This window comes from Myodes glareolus, chromosome X (genome assembly GCF_982192425.1).
Source record: "Myodes glareolus chromosome X, mMyoGla1.1, whole genome shotgun sequence".
NCBI classification, from domain to species: Eukaryota; Metazoa; Chordata; class Mammalia; order Rodentia; family Cricetidae; genus Myodes; species Myodes glareolus.
The window spans coordinates 62,559,763-62,573,547 of NC_142053.1; the positions used below are offsets into that span (position 1 = coordinate 62,559,763).

Below are 13,785 nucleotides of genomic sequence, written 5' to 3' on the forward strand. Positions count from 1 at the left end.
GTCAGCAAAGGGAGGGGCTCTCCATCCTAACCCAGAAGCCCATTCTGGCTTCGGTACTGCGCCATTCGACTGCAGCACGTCTCGGCCCCGGTTTATTGCGGCTGAACAGCCCTTGTCGCCAAGGTTCCGGGCCAGCTTCCGCTGCCGCGGCTTCCTGAGCGCCGCCTCCGTAGCCCCGCCCAGGCCGCTCCACCGCCGCAGTCACTGCAGTCCTTGTCGCTGCCGGTAGCCTGTCGCTTGTCTCCTCCTGCGCCGCCGCCGCCGCCGCCGCCGCCGCCGCCTGATAGCCCGGGCCTTCGCAGCTGCCTCCGGAGCGTCCGTGAGTCATTTCTGCCCATCTCTGGGTGTGCGATCTCATTTGTCACCACTTTAAAGAGGTTTGCGGGACTAGCAGCATGGCAGAAGCGGATCCTAAAATGATCACAGAACCTGCTGCCCATGGGGTTGCTGAAGAGGTGATGGCTAGCTCAGCTAGTGATTCTGGGGAAGAATCTGACAGCAATAGCTCTAGCAGTACCTCTAGTTGCAACAGCAGCAGCAGCAGCGGCAGCAGCAGCAGCAGCAGCAGCAGCAGCAGCAGCAGCAGTAGCAGCAGCAGCAGCAGTAGCAGTAGTAGCAGCAGCAGTGGCAGTCAAGTATACCGAAAGAAGAGGGTACCTGAGCCTTCCAGAAGGGCCCAGCGGCATCCCTCCGGGAAACATTTTATGGATAAGCTGCCTCAGGCTGTGAGAAATCGGGTGCAGGCACTGCGAAATATTCAGAATGAGTGTGACAAGGTAGACACCTTGTTTTTAAGGGCAATTCATGATCTTGAAAGAAAATATGCTGAACTCAATAAGCCTCTTTATGATAAGCGTTTTCAGATCATAAATGCAGAATATGAGCCTACAGAAGAAGAATGTGAGTGGAATTCAGAAGAAGAGTTCAGTGACGATGAGGAAATGCAGGATGACACACCTAATGAAATGCCACCCTTAGAGGGTGATGAAGAAGAAGAAAGCTGTAAAGAAAAATCTGAAGTAAAGGAAGAAGAAAAGGATGTTCCAAAAGAAGTTCCTGAGGCAAAAGTTGAAGACAGCAAAGCTCCTAAAGAAATTTCTGCGGTGAAAACTGAAGAAAAAGAAATTCCAAAGGAAGTACCTGAAGAAAAAGTTCAAGAAAAGGAAGTCACTGAAGAAATTCTTGAGGTAAAGGCTGAAGAAAAGGAAGCCTCTGAAGAAATTCCTGAGGTAAAGCTTGAAGAAAAAGAAGCCTCTGAAGAAATTCCTGAGGTAAAGTTTGAAGAAAAGGCAAACTCTGCAGATTATATAGAGATAAATCCTGAAGAAAAAGAAGACCCCAAAGAAGTTCCCCAGGCAAATGCAGAAAATAAGGATCAGCCTACAGAAGAATCTAAAGCAAGGGCTCCAGTAAGAGAGGCTCAAAAAAGAGTTCCTGAGACAAGGCCTGAAGAAGGAGGTAATGTTAAAAGGGCTCGAAAGGGAAAGCCTAAGAGAGAAGATCCTAAAGGCATTCCTGACTACTGGCTGACTGTTTTAAAGAATGTTGATAAGCTTGGGCCTATGATTCAGAAATATGATGAGCCCATTTTGAAGTTCTTATCCGATGTTAGCCTGAAGTTCTCAAATCCTGGCCAGCCTATAAGTTATACTTTTGAATTTCACTTCTTGCCTAACCCATACTTCAGAAATGAGTTCCTGGTGAAGACATACATAATAAGGTCGAAACCAGATCACTATGACCCTTTCTTTGCTTGGGGATGGGAAATTGAAGAGTGCAAAGGCTGCAAAATAGACTGGAGACGAGGAAAAGATGTTACAGTGACAACTACCCGGAGTCGCCCAGCTGCCACTGGAGAAACTGAAGTCCAGCCAAGAGTGGTTCCTAATGCATCCTTCTTCAATTTCTTTAGTCCTCCTGAGATTCCTTTGATTGGGAAGCTGGAACCAAGAGAAGATGCTATACTTGATGAGGACTTTGAAATTGGTCAAATTTTGCATGATAATGTTATCTTGAAATCAATCTATTATTTCACAGGAGAAATCAATGATCCCTATTACCATGATGTCAGGGATTATGGAAACAGGAAGTACTACAAGTGAAAAAGGCAACTTGAAAGGCTTTTCAAGAACATTAAAAAGTCAAGCAAGCAGAAGTGAAACAGATTTACCTAACCTTGTAAAAGACAAAACTTACCCTATAATCTGAACACTATTGCTCCTTATAGTCTGGTGTTTTCATTTTTTACTGGTAATGTCCTAAAATAGTGTCTTATGCATCTGCTATTCTACCTTGCCTGTTGAAATATTCTTCAAAATATGTAAACTACTGTTAATTTTGCAAAGCATGTTTTGTTTGGTGCTACAGTGTTGGTTTTGTGAAGTCGTTTTGTCATGTTCCTATTAGATTGTACCTGTGCAAATCATCAAACTCGATAGACAAATTTTTGCCTGAAAAAGCAAAACTTAAATGTCAATGTATATGTGTTTTCTCTTTCTTTTTTCAGCACAGAAGATTAAGGACTTAAATCTGCTTGCACTAGTTGTGCCTTCATTACTTTGCCATAGAAATGTAGTAATAATTCTAAGTAAAACATTCTATTGTGAAATGTAATTGCTTGAAAAAATATGATATATTTAAAAATATCTGTCAGTTCCAAATTAGTGTGTGTGAAATATTGTTCTATAAGCAAAAGTATTATTTCCCACTAAGGTGTTGAATATAGTATTTTAAAAAGTTACATCATAGTATATTGTGTAATTGAAACCATATTTTTATTGTAATGTGTTTTACTTTGCCTTTCATTACATTTGATAAGCTTTCCTGTTCTTTTATTGCACCCTAAAATAAATGTCAAATAAATGCCATGCTATGAAACCTTGCCATTTTCTCTTAATTATAAAATTTGTTTATCGTAAAAAGTATAGAATACTGAGCCTTTGACTGTTTAATAAATATATGACTATTAACATTGTGATATATTTCCTAGATCATAATTCTTCAACTGGAAGATATCATTGGAGATATTGGAGAGGAATGGGACAGGAGAAGGAGGAGATCATGGGAGGAAGAAGACAAAAGTGGAAGTAGATAAGGGAGAGAAAAAGGGTGAGAAAGAAGTAATTGGGAGGAAGAAGGGTAAGAGATATGTGTGTAGGGAAGGGGAAGGGAATGAAGTAGGGGAGGGAACAGTTGGGAGGAGAAGAGGGAGAGTATCTCACCCAGAAAGATATGAGCTAATGGTTTCAAATACCCAGTACCTGCTCTGTCGTTGATCTGGAGGAGGTCACCGCTATTATGACTTTTGTTCTTTTTTTTTTCAATAGGTGAAATCATTTTGCATCTGTACATCACAGCTGGTCTCAAGGTAATCGCATCCTGGAATCTTGGGTTGAGTCTAGCAAGAGGAATAGGTTCCCTAAGTTCAGATTTACCAAAGTGCTCTGCACTGGGTATAAAGAGTATAAAAACGTAATAAGCATTGGATATAATAAATTACCTTATTTCACATTTCTCTTTCTCCATACACATGTTTTCCTTCAAGATGATAGGAAATGTCTGATGGGAAGAAAACAGGATTATAGAATTTCTGGAACTTTGAGCATAAAATTTGGTAATAATCATCCTAGACCCCACGTTGTTTTTATGTGTGTACTTTTTCATTATGAAAAATACAGAGGAAAAAATGCTAAACTTTAGTAAGAGTTTTAAGAAGGATGTTCCATTCCAGGTAAAAGTTTAAAAGTTTCTGTTATAAGGGTTGCCTAGCAACTATAAAATGTATCTACTTTGGCAATCAGTGTACCCCTAGAAGGCATATTATATAGCTCAAAATCTTTCTTTTATTCTTGCTTAATAACAATTTTCTATCCCATGTATGTAAAAAGAAAAATATATGTAACCCATGACATGTGTATATTACTAATCAAATGTACTTGGGTCTTTAAGTTATGTTATAAATATCAAGAAACATTTTTTTTTATTTTCACAGTACTGTTAGATAGCCAAGAATGCCCATTTTAATCGAGATTTTTGCACTTGTCAAGAGTCCTTAGAACATGGGTGACCTATCAGATGAGCACCCTAGAGATATTTATAATCAGCACTTAGGTCAGTTATGGGTCTCTACATTAACTGTTATGCAGTGCAGAAAGAAGCTATTCTGACCAAAGTTGAGATCAGCATAAGTCTATGGGAATAGAAAATATTTATAATGCAGTTTGTCAGCTTGCCAAGTTAGCATGTGCATATGGATGGCACTAATAGGACTTGGGGATATTAAAATCAAAAATCAGAAAATAAATCTTGAAGATGGGAGGAAGATGGGGAGAAGAGATTGGGGAGAATTGGAGAGTGGTAGTGATAGATGGCTCTGGTTAAAACATGTATCAATATATAGAACTTTCAAATTATATATAAATGATTTTTAAAAAAGAATTTATAAGACACATTTACTTGTATGGTAGAACCAAAATGAAGACTAATAAACAAATATAATATGCCTTGTTCTGTGGCTTCATAGGTTGCCAAAGTGACTATATTGTGTAACTGCTAGGTTACACCTATGTCTGAATCTTTAAAAGATTACCTGAAATTAACATCCTTCTTAGAAAACTTAATAAAGTATAGCACTTTTTCTCTGTGTTTTTCACATTGAAAATGTAAACACACAGAAACAGATTAGAATATGACTGGCTTGTAAATGGTGTTTTGTTCTTCCAGTTATTGACTCAAACACAAAGGTGAATTACACTGAATAGGTATAAGAGAAGTTACCAGGAGTTTCCTACTACTGTATAAATTTTAAGTATAGAGATTGGCGAAGGGATGAAATTACAAAAAATCAAAAGGTGTGTAACAGTAACATTAAGATTCCTGAAACACAAGCTGTCTCTAGGATGCTTTGTCTCCTTGGGACGATTTTGAACAGCAGGAAATCCTATTAGCCTGCAACATCCATTAGCCTGCATTTATCTGTTGCAACTCATAAGCCAATGGATGTTATAAAAATAAATCTCCCGAGAATGAAGCCACTGTGAGAAACAATGAGCAAAGTCTTTCATGCCTTTCTTGTGTTCTTTGTTCTTTTTTGCTGTGATTCAAAGCTGAAACCAAGTGCCCAATTTGATACTGTCAAACTGAACAAGAGAGTGTCCTCTGCCACTTCACCCTTTAACTCTTAACAGTTAATGCCATCTGCTTTATGATGGCAGAGCATTTGCTCCACCCTGGTCAGTCTAAACATTTGCTATTTTCTTTAACAGGCCAGGATGAGATGACGAGAGACTGGCAACAGCAGCAGCAGCAGCAAAGTTTGCTAAAGAAGTTATAGAAGAGCACTTAGAAGTTGTAGACAGAAGGGTCAGGAATTCAACGTTATACTTAGCCACAGAGCAAATTATGGAGTACTGGGGTACTTGCAAACCTGTCTCAAAAACAAATGGGGACTGGAGATGAGGTTAATAACCTTTATAACCTTTTTTTAGTTCCAATGGGTTCTGTGCTTTCTTCTGGCCTTTGGAACCAAGAATGCATGAAGTGCACATACATAAATTCAGGCAAAAACTATACACATGAATTTATTTTAAATCTCTTAAAAATAATTAATAATCATTGAAGAATTGAGCTGACTGAAAAAATATTAGCACAATCCATAGTAATGCCCAACAGGACTCACACTGGCCATACAGGTGTATTTTCATTTAAGATGCTGTGGGGTATGCACTGGGAAGAATAAAATTGGAGTTGAATTTACTCAAGAATTATAGGAGCTGGGAAATTCATATATATATATATGTATATACATATACATATATATATATATGTGTGTGTGTATATATATGCACACACACACACTCTCATTTGAGCTTTTTATAACCACCATAAATAATGGTGCAATAATAAGTATAATTTATTAACTTTTAAGCAATTATAAATGATATGAGTACTGTATGGGGTTTGCTGTTATGACAGATTAAAAAACTGAATATCCTAAAATTGATGGGGATTTAGATTTTGAGAGGATTAGTAAACTTGAGAAACAAGTGGTAAAAAATAAAAACATTAGTATGGAAATTGTTCAACTATACATTTATGTTACACCTGAATGTAAACAGACTTCTCATTCATTTTCAGGCTTCCCAGACCCAAATAATCACACAAACTGTATTGATTACAACTGTGTTTTGCTAATAGCTTAGGTGTATTCCTAGATAATAACGAAGGAGACAGACACTGGAAAATTAACCAGTAGGGCACAATCTTGTGGTGATGCATAGATCAATAGAAATGACTTAATTTAAGATGTAACAGTTAGTTAATAAGAAGCCTGAGATAATAGATCAAGCTGTGTTTTAATTAATATAGTTTTTATGTGATTACTTGGGTTAGGGCAGCCAGGAAACGAAAAAGCAGTCTCTGCTTGCATCTGAACTTATATATTTCAAAACAAATGTGTAGCAGATCAAAGCAAATGTTATAGTGATCTTTGATCTTCAAAATATTCAGAAATTGAGAATTACAAGAGTATCAGGAGACCAGAAGGAAATGAAAATTACCTTTCTAAAAACCAAGATAATCACATTTTAAATGAGATGTTCAACTTAAAATTAGTTTTCATGTTTCTGCTCTTGAAATTTTACAGTGCTTTAAACGAATTCATGAGAAAAAAAAAGGAATGTTCAATTGTGACTCTAACTTTTAAGAGAACTGTGTAGTAATCTTACTTTCTTTGGATTTCCTTTTACTGCCTAAGCTGCAATCTAAATTATACTCTAGCATGCCCCCTGGCCCAGAACAGTTCATGTATTTCATTTTGTGAAAACAGCAAATACAGAAGTTCTAAACAACTTGTTAAAGTGTACTATAAATGTTGAAAGGATCTTTCTCGGATATCAGTTGCTAAGTAATGTATTTGTTATCTGAACCAATTATAACCAGTTGGAGCCAGTTGGAGTCCCTTCTCGAACTTAAAGATTTCTGTAAAGTATCTCATTCCTTACCTATTTGTTGCTTTCTGATTTTCAATGAAGACAGAGTGACATTTTCTCTTAGAGACACACCAGTCACTCAAACACACACATAGTCACCTAACAGACTAACACAAGGACAGACAGTAACAAACAGATTCAGGAGACAGCCTTCAAGGAGGCATAGTTTCATAGTCATGCAGACAGACAGAATGAAAGACACAGAAAATGTGAAGTATAGAATCCAATCTGAACTAATTCTTGGCTAAATGAATCCAAGGCGAAGTGCTTTTATTTCTTTCCGTAATGGGACATGGATTCATTCTTGGTGACTAGGAGCTAATCATTATTAGTACATATAATCTACCCACTTATTTATAAAGTCACATGAATAAGTAGTAAAATATGGAGTTAAGTATGTTGCCTGGCTTAATGGAATCTGAAATTACCTGACAAGAGTGAGAAGGAAGCATGAAATATGCAACAAATCTGCTTAAAAGTTTATTAGAGGAGATATGTACAGGTCTGGTGAAGTCGATGTGCAGAAAGAGAGTCTGAAGATCGTGTTCCATCTTTTAAAGGCTGCCTAGCGCATGTGCATGTCTATGACTTAGCTACATCATATGCAGGTGACAAAGCTCATGCATGTGTGCAAGGGCTTACATAGCTGAGTCATACGTATGTGATGCAACCATGACACCCATGGGTCACACAAGGCCTTTTAAGGTCCCTCTGGTGGCTAGGTATTTTTGCCTGAGGGCTTATCCACACATGCGTGGCACTGGAACCCAGAAATGCCAGCCATAGGCATTCCTTTTGTTTATTATAAAACTTTGGGGAATTTGGAGTCTTTAATAGGTGAGAATGGGGTGTCATCAGGTCTCTTGTGACTTTTTCTTTCTAATTTTGTGGGCATTGTCAGGTCTTTTGAGACTGCTTTTTGATGATTGTGTGGGAATCGGAGAGTTGAGCTGCTTGACCTCGTACTGGGGTGGCTGATTACTTTCAGGTTTTTTCAGGCTCTGTGGAACTGGCTGGCTAGCACCTTGGACCTCACGATATTCTGGAAAAGCAGAAAGTTATTTTTGGAAAAATTTTAGATCCTGTTGATTGAGGGAAGAGAGTCTAAATTTGGAGGGATTTTTTGGGGGGTGGAGTGGAGGGGGGAATTTCCCAGGGATTCCCAAGACCAGGAATAATAAGGGATGAATTAAATAATACTTATTCTTGGTGAGTCTGCTCCATTTAGATAGATCCAATTTGCTCCCCGGAGCTTATGAAAAAGTTTGAAAAGAAATAAATTTTAGACTTATTAAAAGCTTATGATTATGAGAGCATAGTGTTGGAATAGAAAATGGTGGGGAGGGGGGAAGAATAGAAGGTGGACTTATTAGAAAGGAGAGTACTAGACCCCTCAATGTTTTACCTGAAGCATATCTTAAGACACTTGTTCTCTTTTCCATCATGGTATCACTTTAAAATCCAGGAGACATTGTTGCAGTCAGTGATACACCTGTTAAGTTAAAATCTGTTTTGTGAGTTTTTTAGAGTCTGGGGTTGTGAATGTCCTTAAATTCTTCATTGTTTCTTACCACCTTGGCTTTTGGCAGTCTTTGTACCTCTGACTCTATGTTTAATGATGGTCCCTGTAACATGATGACTGGCTTGTTGGGGTTCTATCCTACCTGGTCCCCCAGCCATTTTAGTTCCAGAGAAAATCACACAGAGGTCTCCATAAGATTATAAACTGATTGGCCCATTAGCTCAGGCTTCTTATTAGGTCTTGTACCTTATATTAACCCATTCTTATTTGTGTTAGCCACATGGCTCAGTACATTTTTCAGCTGGCAGGTCACACCCTGCTTCTTTGGTTGTCTGGGCAAGACTGGGGAGGAATGGGCTTCCTCCTTTCCAAAATTCTCCTGTTCTCATCATCCTGCCTCTACTTCCTGTCTGGTTGACCCGTCTATACTTCCTACCTGGCCAATCAGCATTTATTTAAAACATGATTGGCAGAATGCAGACAATTCTCCTGCACCAGGCCCTATAATAACAACTGAGTGGTTAACTGGAAATTTAAGTATGAATTGGAAATATAGAGAAGTTGGTAAAACAGATAGGAGGAAGAGGGAGAGTATATGGAGTTTTTGGGCAAAAGAGAGTTGAGTATGATGATGAGACTTTTACTTTTCTGGAACTGGAGAAAAAGTGGCTGATTGTGGTATCCTCTGGAAATTAAGGGAGCATAAGTTACCATATACAAAGGGCTTTCTTGAGCTTTGAGAGTAAAAGGTTTAAGATGAGACAGGTGTATCCAATGAGAGAGTCCCTCTAGCTTGGCAGCTGTGGGAGTTACAAGAATTACTTTAAAAGGGTCCTACCATTTAGGGGAAAAACGTGAGAGGTGTTGGTCTAGTGGGGGAGAATAGTACCTGATCTATTTTATTCAATGGTAGGCATGGATTCACACATGGTTGAGGTAATGAGTAGTTGGTAAAATCCCATAATAGTGAGGGAAGATTGGATAACAGTGGAGTAAGCAGGTCATCTGCTAGGGAAGGGTTTTTAGGTGAAAGACTGGGGATTAAAACTGGCTGCCCATACATGAGTTAAAGGCAAGATGGAAAAGGATCTTTTTGGGAGAGCTCTAAGCCTAAGAAGGGCCAAAGGCAAAATATTTTCCCAGTCAAGCTGAAGCTCCTGTGACATCTTAACAAGAACATTTTTTAAGGAATGGTTAGTTCATTCTACCTTCCCTGAAGACTGAGGATGGTGTGGGATATTAAAATGCCAGGGAATGTTAAAGAACCTTAGATAAAGTTGAGAGAGCTAGGAGATAAACTCTGGGCCAGTATCCAACTGAAGAGATGTTGGGATTCCAAACCAGGGGATAATTTCTTAGAGAACAACATCTGAAATTTTCTGGGCCCTCTTATTAGTGGTGGGGAACACTTCAATCTACACAGGCAAGATTTCCACCAAAACCAGGAGATATTTAACTCATCAGACTGTGGACATATAAGTAAAATCAAGCTGCTAGTCAGTTCCTAGAAGGAAAAGGAAGCTTTAATACTTGGTCTTGGGATCTGACTTTTGACAGATTTTACAAGAAGCAGCAATAGCTTTTAAGAACACTTAAGTCCTCAGGGATGGGTTGGAGGTGAGCCTTGACAAAATGAAACAGAGCTTTGCTATTAGGATAAATGAGCTGATGTAAGTAGGACTGAATTTGCCAAGTGTTAGGAGGTGACTGTGAGAATGTGGCCTGTACTGTATGAACCCCCTGAGGTAACTGAGGTAGGCTTGGGCTCTGGAAAGCTGCTGTTCTAGCTACTTGGTCAGGCTGGTTATTTCCCTTAGAAATAATGGAACAGTTGGTCTGATGAGACAGGCAGTGAATAATTCCTATAGCGTTGGGTGATGGGAGGCTTTTAACATGTCCATAATGTAACCTGAGTTATTATGGATCCTCCTTTCATCATAAGGAGCTTACGCTCCTTCTAGATAGCTGTGTGAAATAGGGTGATATGAAAGACATATTTGGAGTCTATGTTAACATTTAAAGATTATCCCTTTGCTAACTGGAAGGCACGGGTAAAGGCTATTAATTCAGTCTGCTGATTAGTGGTATGGGCAGGGAGTGCCTGTTCCTCTACCAACCCAGTATTTGACACTATGGCATAGTCTGCTCTATGGGTCCCCTCACATAAAAAGGAATGCTATCTGTGTACCAGGCATAAGTGGCCAGGGACAGTTTGCTCTCCTGTATATGTGAGAGGTGGGACAGTAGATCCTTTAGGGTTTCTATGCAGGAATGAGAGGGGAAATAATTAATGTTAGATTGAGGTAGGAGATTTGAGTTATTAAGGGGTGGGCAGGATTGGAAAGTGAGTATGGCAAATTCTACTACTGCCACCCGGAAGGAAAGAATTCGGGAAGCGGGTAAGGATAGTAAGTCTTTGTAAGTTAAAAGATGGGACAGATTGTGGTGGGAGAACACAGTGATAGGTGATCCAAAGTTTAGTTTCTTTAACTCACAAATAAGATCAGCAGCTGCTAAAGCACATATGCAGGTGCCCAGCACTGAGTGGTGAGGTCCAGCTCCTTTAACAGATATGCCACACGTGCAAAGGAAGATCCCAACTGGTGTCCTAGGACATCAAGGACATATCCCTCCTTTTCTGTTACATAGAGGGAGAAAGGGCAAGTTAAATCTGGGAGATAAAGAAATGGAGCCTGTATAAGCACAGATGTTACGGTTGTAGTCAGGTCAAAGGAGCCCAGGCAGCCTCAACTTGTCCATGGCCAGACCTAAAACATCAACTTGGGAATATTCTGGATTTGATGTATCCATGTGCACGAGGACAATCGGCTGCCCTATGTGCACGAGGACAATTGATTGCCCAATGTGCATGAGGACAATCAACTACCCAATATCCTTCCCTATGACATCTTGGACAAGGTCTCATGGGATCAAGATGTAGGTTAGGGCATGCTCAGTCCTAGTGGCAATTATTTCCACATTTGATACATAAGAACTGACCACATGGGCCTGGTGGTTCTTGAGCCCCTAGGAGCAAAGGAGCAGCAGGGAAAGAATGGATCAGGCGGTGTCACCTCGGCCCATTGGGGGGTCGTGGCTATCATGTGACAGTGATGATTAAAGGCTTTGTAACTCCTTGCGTGGTACACCTTAAAAGCCAACTCTAAGACTTCTGCCTGTGGAGTCAAGAGGCCTTTCTAGAAACATCTAAGAATAGCCTTAATGTTGGGGTAGCACTGAGGGGAAAAAATGAGTCATGAGTAACTGTCTGCCTTCTGTAGTTTCTGGATCTTAGTTAGTATATTGTAACAGAGCTTTAGTCAGGCATTCCAAAAATGAAGAAGGAATTTCCTTCGTATCCTGAACAACCTCTGAGAGCTTACTATATATAGTTTACTGGCTTGAGGGCAGCCTTACAAGGAGACCTGCCAGAAGGTAAGTCATAAACCAATTCCTAGCTAATATTCTACCTCGGGTATTATTATAATCCCAGTTTTGTCCTGCTCGTGGCCCTCCTCTGCCTCCAGGTGGCATGTTGCATGAGTTTGGTGAACTTCATCTGCATGTCGTCTGGCCTGCTCCCAAATTTGCCTGCACTCTTCAGGAAGTAGATTATTAGATAGGATCATATAAATATCATGAAAGGTGAGATTATAAGGCTCAGTAATGCATCAGAATTGCTTTATGAAAGAGGTAAAATTATATGTGTAGGATCCAAGATTTGTTTTATATGGGAGAGTTCTGAGAGGGAGAAGGGGGTTTGTACACTAACCAATCTATCTATGCTGGCTACTTCTTGCAACAGGAGTACTGCAGCCAGCTTGGCTTGGCTCACAACTGGAGAGCTGCAGCTGGCTTGACTTGATCAGAGTTGGTTTCCATGGTAGCATGTAAGCACGTGAAAGGAGGACTAAAGGTGGGTCTTAGAGCCAGGTGACAGTTGCAGCCTGGCACCAGAGAGGAGGGATGATCCAGTGGGGCTGATGGAATAGTTAATGGTGGGGGGGAGAGCTGAAAAAGGCAACAGAGCCTGCATGGTGTTGGTGCAAACATAGAGAGATAGTGAGGAAGGCAGAAAACCAGAGGAAGAGGAAGTAGTGGAAGTATTTGTTGAGGTTAGAAAGGTGTGGGTTCCTTAGTGGGGTTCAGAGTGGGAGCTGAAGAAGCAGAAGTAGCTGCCCACTGATGTCGGAAATGTGGGGGTTTGTTAACTGCGTCCAGAGCAGAAGTGGAGTTTTCTTACAGCTCAAGTGGCAAAGACAGGAACATGTGAGCAGATGAACAATTTGCAAGGACAGAGGGCTTAGATTTAGAGCTTAGGTAGTAAAAGTCTTAGATATAAGGAAACACCTTCCATCTGCCTGTGCGCTGACAGTAGTTAGAAAACTCCTGTAGAATATTGGGATTAAAGGTGTCATTAGGCAATCACTTTAAATTGTTATCTAAATGGTGACGAGGACATTTTTTTAAAGCAAAGATGGACAAGTTTGGCAATCTGTAAGTAGGGCATTAAGGCCTGGGGTTTCAGAGCCTCTAAAAGGCATCCCAGCAAGAAGGTTAGGTTGATGGCTTGTTACCTAAAGCTAAAACGGTGAAAACACTCAAGAACAACGACACCTCAAGGCTTAAAGGATGATGTCTCCTCCCTATAGGTGGGTTTTAAAATAGCAACACCACAAAGCCTATAGAAAGATGTCTCTTCTAAAGGCTGAGTGTTGAAACCTGACTGGCTCCAGTATGAGCAACTCAGAAGTCAGGGAGACTAGAGGCCACTCCGAGCAGTCTATCCCAGTGGGGATTTCTTACAAGTGGTAGAAAAGGAAAGGAAAGGAAAGGAAAGGAAAGGAAAGGAAAGGAAAGGAAAGGAAAGGAAAGGAAAGGAAAGGAAAGGAAAGGAAAGGAAAGGAAAGGAAAGGAAAGGAAAACAGAAAAGATAAAGAAAAGAAAAAAGAAAAGGAAAGGAAAAATCTGAAGGACCCTGGGCCTCAAAGTAAATGTACTTCCCAGTGTGTGTAGTGCTAGTGTGGGTGGACTACCCTGGGTTGTCTGATCATGTTTTTAGCTATGAAAAAAAAAACAGAGATGAATGTCAGCAAGGGGCTCAACTGTAGCCCGGAAAGCCATGTTTGGAAGCTTTCTCCCTGTTTCTAGAATACCTGAAGATTTGTAGGAGCTTAAAAGTCAATTCCCCAGGTTCAGAGAAAAGTTTAAGCTGACCAGGATGAGGAACCTCACCAATTGAAGCCAGGGATGTGTGTAGATGTCATGCTCAGG

The 13,785-nt window shown here is 40.1% G+C and overlaps 1 protein-coding gene and 1 long non-coding RNA gene across 2 annotated transcripts; both read left to right on the forward strand.

Moving 5' to 3' along the window:
* The first annotated feature begins 38 nt into the window (after positions 1-38).
* LOC125389386 (uncharacterized) lies at positions 39-13,410 on the forward strand. The gene is made up of 4 exons (XR_007228447.3): positions 39-319; positions 2,990-3,108; positions 3,327-3,367; positions 5,265-13,410. It is a non-coding gene; the product is annotated as an uncharacterized LOC125389386 (long non-coding RNA).
* On the forward strand, positions 318-2,877 carry Nap1l3 (nucleosome assembly protein 1 like 3). Its single transcript, XM_048417940.3, has one exon. The coding sequence runs from the start codon at positions 396-398 to the stop codon at positions 2,100-2,102; it is 1,707 nt and encodes a 568-aa protein (XP_048273897.3). The 5' UTR covers positions 318-395; the 3' UTR covers positions 2,103-2,877.
* Positions 13,411-13,785: the final 375 nt, after the last annotated feature.